A 10,030-nucleotide genomic window follows, 5' to 3' on the forward strand; every position below is an offset into this window, starting at 1 on the left:
TAATGGTCTATACCTATTTATGGATAGCAATTCTGAATATTACTATATAAAGTAATATCCTCCAAATATTACTATATAAAGTAATATCCTCCAAATATTATCTACCTTTTAGATAATTTATTAATTAACAACCTTTAAGTGTTAATTTCATGTAACGATTCACCCCGTTACACCAGCGGTACCAGCACCGCTGTCGGATCACAAATTTTTTAATTGTGGGTATATTTCAAAACGACCGCTGGTACCAATTACTTGCCGATTGCAATAAAATTCGCTAATTCATTTGCCATTGTTTTGAAATGTAGAACATAATGCATTTGTTTGTCTTTATTTTGCTTTGGGTAGAAAGAAAACGCACGTTACGACATTATTCGTTAACAAGCACATAATTTTTTGAGTGCTTTTCCATATAAACATTAAGGCTATTATGTAGAATAAAGGTCTGAAAACCTAACATAAACTCAACCAAATGCCTGTCAACTTCACCGATGAGTCGCTCACGCAGTACCTGACCCGCTTCTGGCGTGCGAATGCGCCTGCCTTTATGCGCTGGTTCCTAGCACTCCCATACGCCGGTCAAGTTTCTCTTTTGCGAAATGCGTCACCTGACATGCCTCTGTCGTACGACCCCGCGGAGCCGCGGCCACAAGCCACACAACTTCTGACGCCCGAGCTGACGCTGTCAGCGCTGCTGGAAGAGAATGGCAAAGCGCTATTGCGCCTTATGAACGCACGTGCCACGAAAAGTGAACAATGTATACGCCACGATATGCTGTATCTTGCATCGCTGCGTGCAACTGGTACGATGCCCACGTTTTCAGGCGAGACGTTTAAGCACGTGTCTTTGGCTTTTGTGGACCTGGCAGATCCGGAACATCATGTACAATCTCTTTTACCATCGGCAACTCGAGAAATTATTGAAGAAAAAACGAAATTAATTAATCAGGGCAAGCTCATGGAAGCGGATGTGTGGCTCACACTGCAAATGCGGCAACAAATAATTTTCACAGTGCTCACGAACGTGGCGCATACGTTCGAGACTATGTTCTTAAAGCAAGGGATGGTCCCGGATATCAGTGCGGCCCAAATTGGCTGCCGGTACTGCGGCTCATCCACGCAAAAGAATGAGGGAGCAAAAATCGCAACACCGTTGCTAAAGTGTGTCTGTAACGTCACGTTTTACTGTTGCAAGGAGCATCAGGTTGAGGACTGGCGCAACCATAAAAGCAGTTGCACGAAAGCAACACGGGTGAAGGAGTAAAACTGTTATTTACTGGTAAAGAATGCTTGATATAAAAAAACTCTTGCTGTATTTCTTGTCATTGCGAGAAACAGCTGGCAAAAAGTTGTTCCTTAATTCGCTTTTTTCTAGCGTTAGGTACGTGCCTCTATAACCCATTGATTGATACCGAACCGATTGTTCTAGCTCCATGTTCGACTACTCCCTACAGCAGCATTACATACAAAAAGGAAAAACCTGTCCGTACCTCGCTCGAAAAACAGTGCCTCGAAAAGTCAACAGCTCCGTTCAGTCGCGTCTGTCGCTTGGTCACAAATGACATTAATAGCGTATGCTCGTAAGCGCCCCCTCGTGAAACCTCCTTGGCACCAGATGCACTTGATTACTCCAATCCCTGTCACGTACTTAGTGGCAACTTAATCAAGTAGTCATTGTCAACCCAATCCACAAGGTTATTCTCATCTTCCATATTCGACTCGCTGATTGGTAAAATACCGTACGGGATAGGTCGTTTAGCCGGACGCATTAGGGGTAGGGACGTCCGCCGATGAGGTCCTTGGTCAAATCGCGTCTATATCGGGACTGTTGTGAGCCTCCTCGTTGTGTGTCTCGCTACGCCCTACGAGGACACTCTCCGTGACGTTAAAGGGCCTTGGACACGACCTTAAGCTGTACTAATGGAGGTGGGTGCACCCGTATGGGTCTTTGACTGCGAAATGTGGTACGAAGCCGTCGTTTCGACGCCTCCAACGTCCTCCTCCGGTCTCATTGAGTGTGCTCTCGAGCCAGACGACGCCACTGCACTCGATCTTGCAAATGAAATGGATTCCGACTCCTCCATACGTCGTCGCAAATGCTCTCTCCGTCGTTCCGTGCGTGTCGCACCCGAGCACGTGCTGTCTCGGCATCAAGGGACAATGTACCACTTGGTCCAAGACCTAACGAAGCTCGTACATCTTCATGAACCCGCCATTCTTCACGTTTTAGAACGTCGTTTCTTTCATAATGACATTTACACGAGCACGGGTCAAATTCTTGTCGCCATGAACCCTTTTCGACGTCTTGCGCTGTATTCCGACGCAATCAAAGACCATTACTACGACTTTGGCGGTCGTTCCGATGCCGATGCTGTACCCCCACCACCCCACGTATATTCCGTCGCCGATCAAGCCTTTCGTCGCATGGTAGCGCCTGCGATAGGCACTATGAAAACGGATCAAACGATTCTCGTGAGTGGCGAAAGTGGTGCTGGAAAGACGGAAACGACCAAGTTAATTATGAATTACTTGGCCTATGTATCCACCAAACGTGCCCGACGTGCTCCAGCTCTTGAATCAATGCAGGAACCTACGATTCATGAACGTGTTTTAGAATCAAATCCCATTCTCGAAGCGTTTGGAAATGCACGTACGACACGGAATAACAATTCCAGTCGCTTTGGGAAGTTTATTAAACTTGGATTCACACCCACGGGAGAAATGCTAGGGGCTTCGATTTCCACGTACCTTTTGGAACGCGTACGTCTCGTGTCGCAAGGATTTGGTGAACGAAATTATCACGTGTTTTATGAATTGTGTCGTGGAAGTTCCGTCTCGGAACGTCATGCGTTAAGACTAGAGGACGTGACGACGTATACGTATTTAAATCAATCGAATTGCGTTGAACGACTGGATGGCGTCGACGATAGCGCATCGTACCTTGTGACACGACGAGCCATGTCGAGTATTGGCATGACGACGGAGGAACAGCTGAATGTCATGAAGATTGTATCGGCCGTGCTTCATCTTGGAAACGTGACGTTTAAAATGGATACGCGCCATGGCACGAAAGATGATGATGCGTCCGTGGTTGATATGAATACATGTGGCATGAATCTCGAAGCCGTGTGTGTTTTATTGGGCGTTGATGAGACGGTCTTGCAAAGCACATTGTGTACCAAGAAAATTCAAGCGGGTGCAGAGTTTATTACGACCCAATTGCCCGTGTCTCAAGCCATGATGACACGCGATTCCGTGGTCAAGACATTGTATTCGAATCTCTTTAATTGGCTCGTACGTCGCATTAATCAAAGTATTGAATACAAGGAAGAGGATACCCGTGGGAGTCATTTTATTGGCGTGGTCGATATCTTTGGGTTTGAAATCTTTGAACACAATCGATTGGAACAATTGTGTATTAACTATGCCAATGAGAAACTGCAGCAATTGTTTGGACGTTTTGTTTTTCGAATGGAACAGGATCAATACGTTGCTGAAGCCATTCCGTGGCAATTTGTCGAATATCCGACAAACGACGTCTGTGTGGAAGTCATTGAGAAACGACACGGTGGTATCTTTTCCCTCTTGGATGAACAGTGTTTAATACCACGTGGCAACGATGAGAAACTCGCAAACAAGTATTATGAAATCTTAGCAGAGAAACACGTGAGTTTCTCCGTGACGAATTTGCAGCGTGCCAAGGGACAATTTGTCATTCATCACTATGCAGGAGACGTGTGTTACTTGACGACGGGGTTTTGTGAGAAGAATAAAGATCAAATGCATCCAGAAGCCTTGCATCTTTTGCAATCGTCCAAGTTTGCGTTTGTACGAGCGTGTTTTGAACACACGACAGCAAGTGGAAGTCCACAAAATACTAAACGGAATGACCTTCGTCATAGTGATGGAAAGAGCCGACGATCGGGTGGAATGATGTCGTCAACTGTTGTTGCGCAGTTTAAGAGCCAATTGAGCTTACTACTCGACGTTTTGAATGCCACGGCGCCCCATTTTATTCGTTGTATTAAACCTAATGATCAAGCAAGTCCATTGATTTTTGAACGCCAACGTCTTTTGGAACAATTGCGATGTAGTGGCGTCTTGGAAGCCGTCAAGATCTCCCGAAGTGGCTATCCCGTACGTTTTCCTCACGATGTCTTTATTAAAACCTATAGCTGTATTGTCGCGCATGACAATCGTCGCAATGATCTTGATAACAAGAACGTCGCCATGCGATTAATTGAGAATCTTACCGCACGCCTTGGTGTCGTTACAAATGCCAAACACCCGTGGTTTCAAGTCGGTAAGACGCAAGTATTTTGTCTCTTGGAAGCCCATCAAGCGTTAAATATTGCGCGATCCAAAGCGTTGTATCAATCTGTCTTGACCATGCAACGATATTGTCTTGGATATACGATCCGTGCACGATATCAACGAAAACGTCAGTCTAGCGTACGTATTCAAAGCACGTGGCGAAAATATGTGTGTTGGCAATGGTATCAAGAAGTTATTTGTCGGAAACGTGCGGCAGTGATACTTCAAAGCCAAATACGTGGACGTGTCACGCGACAACGCTTGAAACGAATGGTGGCTGCTACTGTGATTCAATCATTTGTCCGTGGGTGGCTCGTACGACGAGAATACTCTGGCAATACCTTGAGTTTTGAGCACGACGTGTCGTATGTTGGTTCGTTAGATGAACGAAGTACGACTGCAAGTTCCGACGAATCGGATTCGATTTCTAAAGATCGAAAGAATACGACAATTTCATTTGAAAGTTCGGTCTCTACAAGTGAGTACTCGGACGAAAGTGCAAGTCTTTGTAGTAATTCGCACGTCTCGATGCGAAAGAAAGGAATGGACGAGTATGAACCTCCGACACGGATTCCAAACGAGTACGAAGTTGTGTGGGAGTGTGGATTACTGGGTCTTTACTTTGAAAGCGACCCAGTGTCGGGCATGCCGATTGTTCGTCGTGTGCATGAAAGTTTAAGTAATTGCGCCGATATTTTTGAAGTTTCACGAGGTGACGTTCTCTTGGCAGTTGGGAAAGTCAAAGTCAAGAAAGGAGATATTCGTCGAATTTTAACGTTATTACAAGAAGTTCAAAAGCCCGTACGATTGCATTTCTTACGGAATCCCACGGAATCGTTTCGATTACGTTCGGGATCGATTGAACTCTTGGGAGAAGAAGATTATGAAGTTTTGTGGAAAGAAGGGGTGCCACTTGGATTGGGATTCCGTCCCGATGCAAGTACCGGATATCCCTGTGTATTGCAATCGCAAGGGAATCAATCGTTGCCGGGCATGTTTAATGTACGTGGTGGGGATCATTTGGTCTTTATCAATGAGTTTTCCACGCAAGGTGTGCGATTTCAAAAAGTGATTGATATTCTTGAAAGTGGTCCACGTCCTGCGGTATTGCGGTTTCGACACACGGATGTTGTCGAAGGACCGCAACATCCTTTGGATCCACCAAGTTCGTTGATAACTCTCATGTCGAATCCACAGGATGATTCCCATGCTTTGGGCATGTCGTACTTGATGCGTCCGACGCGTGTGAGTATGAATCCCAAACACGATCATTCGTTGTATTACATTACGTGGAAACACGAGGACGGACCGTTGGGGATTGTTGTCAAGCAAGAGAGCACGAGTTACTACCCGAGGGTGATTAATGTCAAGACGGAAGGTGCGGTGACGCGAGAATCGCAAAAGAATCGCGTGGAAATTGGGGATGTCTTGTTGAGTATTAATAATAACAATATCAGTAAAATGGGCTTTGGGGCGGCAATGAAATTGCTTCAAAAAGGACCAAAACCATTGCTTTTGATGTTTCAACGACCGCGGGGTTCGCTTACAATGACAACGAGGAGCTGCAATTTGTAAGGCTTTGGTAGATGGTGTAAAGGTGTAAAAAAGGTTTTGACATAGCGTTCCGATTGATTGATATTGGAAATATACAAAACGGTGGTTTTTAAAAGAGATTGTATTAGTTATTTTGCACTCGGCTGAAGATGAGCGAGGATGGCATGGATATTGTTACAATGGTTTGTGATAAAGTGGCGACCTTCTCGCTCGACGAGGTCGCCTTTTGCATTGAAAAAAACAAGCGTAGGCACCGTCTTGATATTAAATTGTTCGCATAGTGCAAGCTTTAAATCACGGCGTGCGTAAGGCAGAGCGATCCATGGCATTTCGTCGTAATATTCTGTAAATTTGGCTTCTTCCTTGTCCGACGATACAAAAACAATCTCCAAGTCGTCATGGCCAGCTTCCTTGATGGTGTGGTAGACGGAGGTCAACAGCGGTGTGAATTTACGACATGGTGGACAATAGTGGCCGCTGAAGTAGAGACCAATGATTTGTTTATTGGCTAGTGCTTGAGACGTTGATACGACCTCACCGCTCTTAAGCATCAGTTCGTTCTCAAGCAAGGCTTCCATGTTTCAATTTAAATGGCTTTGACGCTGTTTTTAGCGGGAGATGACGTAATTAAATCCGTTTTTTTGGTAAAATCCCTTAGTTTATGATATAAGTCTACATGATTGGTTAATATTCAAGCTAAAATACCGTCTCTAAAGAGACTTCTGGTTTTTCCATGACTTCCGTTAATTTACGCCGCCATGGGGCTAATAATGGTAAGAGATCGCCAGGATTCGGCGCTAAACGTGCGCAACTAGACCATGCGGATCAACGATCAGGAATACTATGATAATTTTTATTTGACGAGAGCGTCTACCAGGTAGCTATTGGAGGAAATGGAAGATGGTGAGAGATGGGTTGCAGTCGGCCGACCACTTTCGAAGGATAGAGACATTAGTGGTGTAGAGGTATGACAACACACTGCGTAAGAATGTCTTCGTGTAGGGGGAAATGGAAAGTATATTCGTTCTTATATAACCCTCACACGTGTAACGTACTTAAATGTAACAACTTCACTTGCTCTTCTTCTTATGTCATTCACGACATTAACCGCCACATCAGCACGACAACGAACCGTCGCCTGATGTTCCACCTTTAACACTCCTCCTCGACGAGGTATTGGTCTTGGCCACGAGATATTAAAACTTCTTTGTCGAGATTGTCTTGGTCAGGAAATCAGTGAGCTGTAACTTGGTTTCAATATACTCCAGCTGAATTACCTTGTTCTTGACTTGATCACGGACAAAATGATAGCGTATATCAATGTGCTTCGCACGACTTTGACATCCTTCATTTTTCGAGATAGCGATCGCACTTTGATTGTCCTCGTACACCATTACTGGACCATTAATCTTGACCTTCATCTGCAGCAATAGCAATTTAGTCCAAAATACTTCTCGTATGCACAATGATAGAGCCACATATTTGGCTTGCAGCGCCTAGCGACACACTGTTTCGCATTTTTGACTTGAAAATCACGGGTGATCCGTTGATCGTCACCATCACACCTGATGTTGAGCGTCGATTGTTACTGCACCAATCAGCGTCACTAACTGCACTCAACTGCAGTTCACGTGACTTGCTCCGGTAGCAGATTCCATCCATAGCGGTTGACTTTAAATAACGCAGCACTCGGATAGCCGCATTCCAAAATTTTCTTCACTTGGTTTTTCTAAGTGTCGACTCAATTGACACACCGCGAATGCAATATTGGGTCTTGTGCTCGTTGCCACGTAGAGAATTGAACCTTTCACAGATCGATACGGACGATTTTGCATTTTTGGGTTCATCACTTCACACTTTATCATGTTCTGGCCTTCCACACCCGGATTATACACCGGTCTAGCATTATCTTGATTAAAATTTTCAACCAGTCTTGGTATACACGCGCTTTGACTGATCTTGAGTCGTTTCTTCTCCATCTTGTAGTCAACTTCGATGCCCAGAATAAGTCGCACTTTACCCAGTCTCTTGAGCTAGAATTTGGTAGACAATTCATCAGCAACTTGCTTAATTGAGTCGTACGAAACACCACCGATGAGCATGTCATCGACATATAACGTCACATAAATCCATGAGAAATTGTCAAATCGACGAACAAATACAGACGGATCCGAAACACACGCCCCAAACCCTATGCTCTTAAAACGCTTGAAATAGTCTTAAACCATGTTGCAGCAGCTTGTTTCAGTCCATACAGGCTTCGATTTAGCTTCAGCACTTGACTCGATTTCATTTCAACGCCCTCGGGTGCATTAATAAACACCTCTTCTTCGAGAACACCATTGATAAATGCTGTACCGACATCATATTGGAATATACCCATCCCATAATGGCAACATACCGCGAAAACACACGAATTGAATTCATGTTCGTGACCGGAGAATACGTGTCGTCGTAATCAACTCCATAGGTCTGACGATAACCTAGTGCCACAAGCCGAGCATTATACGCTCAATATCACCATTTTCATTTCGCTTGATGGCGAACACCCACTTAGTTCCAATTACCTTCTTGTGTAACGAATTGTCCACGGGACTCCACGTCTTTTTGCTATTTAGTGCCTTGAGTTCGGCCTTTATCGCTTCTTCCGCATCGTACTTTGTGGATACTTCATATCATCTTGGTACGTTGATGGGGTTTCAAATGCCGCATTAGCTTGATCATACTCAATCCGATATCATTTTGAGGCACGTTCGACAGTTTCATCTCCACGTGACGAAACGATAGCATCTGACATCCCGACCGGAACCAAAGCTTGTGAGTCTGTACTTGGAGGAAATATTGCAAGAGGGTTATTGTGTCCCCTAACACGTGATGAATGTGTCTCCAGACTTCCATCGATATTAGTCCATTCCTCCCTGGGCACAATGGTCTGAATATCATCCTCAATTAAATTAGCTGGCTCCATGTACACGTCATCGATATCAAAAGCAAAATCATCTTAATGTCCATACTCAAGACGTGTACCCAATTACATTAATTCTTAAAGGAGGCGAGACTATTTGATCACCGTTGGTCTGATCAACCTCCATAGGTTCATTTTCATCGTGATTCGAGAAAATTGGTGATTGAACCCTGATATCATCGTCTCCTTCACCATTGTTTTTGCGTTCTGACGAGTTGATACAGGTGCGTAATTAACAACTTGTACATACTTCGTCCGTGGCTGTTCTTGAAATGTCACTGACCTTGTGACTTTAAGTTTTTCTGAATTATAATTCCAGACACGATAACCCTTCACTTTGTGAGAATAATTAACAAAACATGCACCGAAATGCCTTCTTGTCCAATTTAGCACGTTCCACTTTGTCAATGTGTGCGTAACCTTGAGCACCAAAAACGCGCATGTGTGATATGTCTGGCTTCAAGCCAAAACACATCTCAATTGAAGTCTTCGTCGGGGATGAAGCGCACGTGACCCGGTTGGTTACATATACAGCTGAATTTATAGCTTCAGCCCACCACTTCCTTTCCACTTGCATGTGATTTAGCATCGACCTTGCACGTTTCGTCAGTGTCCTATTCATTCGTTCAGCCATTCCATTTTGCTGGGGGGAATATGGCACTGTCGCTTGGTGTACTATGCCAGCCTGCGACAAACTTCTGCGAATTTCTTGTTGATGTATTCGTCACCATTGTCGGTGCGAATGCATTTAATCTTGAAATTCAGTTGGTTTTCCATCATCGACTTGTATTTGATGAACTTTCTTAGCACATCAGACTTATTAGCGATGAAGTATGTCACCACGCAGCGCGAAAAAATCATCCAGAAATGTAACTGCGTATCGTGCTCTTCCTTGAAACTTTGTCTTCATTCGACCCATCACATCACTGTGAACAATTTGGAGCAGTGATTTTGTCTTCACTTTGCCGTGACTTGACTTTGGAAATGGTTTGACTGACGACTTTCCAGTCACACATCCCTCGCAAATTTCGTCTTGATCATTGACATCACACTCAAAGGTTGCACATTTATTCCTATTACACAATTGTGTAGATCTTACAACGTCTTCATCGGAAGATGTCCTAGTCGTGCATGCCACACACATGGACTGACATCTTTAATTCCACAACCAAACACTTCGCCAGTGAATGCCAACCCTAA

General features: G+C 44.4%; 3 protein-coding genes across 3 annotated transcripts; 2 read left to right on the forward strand and 1 right to left on the reverse strand.

Moving 5' to 3' along the window:
• Window positions 1–469: 469 nt before the first annotated feature.
• Window positions 470–1,261, forward strand: CCR75_008603 (uncharacterized protein; the record flags this gene model as incomplete). Its single annotated transcript, XM_067966653.1, has 1 exon — window positions 470–1,261. One exon carries the CDS (start codon window positions 470–472, stop codon window positions 1,259–1,261), a length of 792 nt encoding a protein of 263 aa, XP_067814934.1.
• A 656-nt stretch (window positions 1,262–1,917) lies between these two features.
• CCR75_008602 (uncharacterized protein) lies at window positions 1,918–5,886 on the forward strand (the record flags this gene model as incomplete). The annotated part of the gene is made up of 1 exon (XM_067966652.1): window positions 1,918–5,886. One exon carries the CDS (start codon window positions 1,918–1,920, stop codon window positions 5,884–5,886), a length of 3,969 nt encoding a protein of 1,322 aa, XP_067814935.1.
• Window positions 5,887–5,993: 107 nt separating this feature from the next.
• CCR75_008601 (uncharacterized protein) lies at window positions 5,994–6,443 on the reverse strand (the record flags this gene model as incomplete). Its single annotated transcript, XM_067966651.1, has 1 exon — window positions 5,994–6,443. One exon carries the CDS (start codon window positions 6,441–6,443, stop codon window positions 5,994–5,996), a length of 450 nt encoding a protein of 149 aa, XP_067814933.1.
• Between the last annotated feature and the right edge of the window lie 3,587 nt (window positions 6,444–10,030).

This window comes from Bremia lactucae, linkage group LG3, assembly GCF_004359215.1.
Source record: "Bremia lactucae strain SF5 linkage group LG3, whole genome shotgun sequence".
Lineage (NCBI taxonomy): Eukaryota > Oomycota > Peronosporomycetes > Peronosporales > Peronosporaceae > Bremia > Bremia lactucae.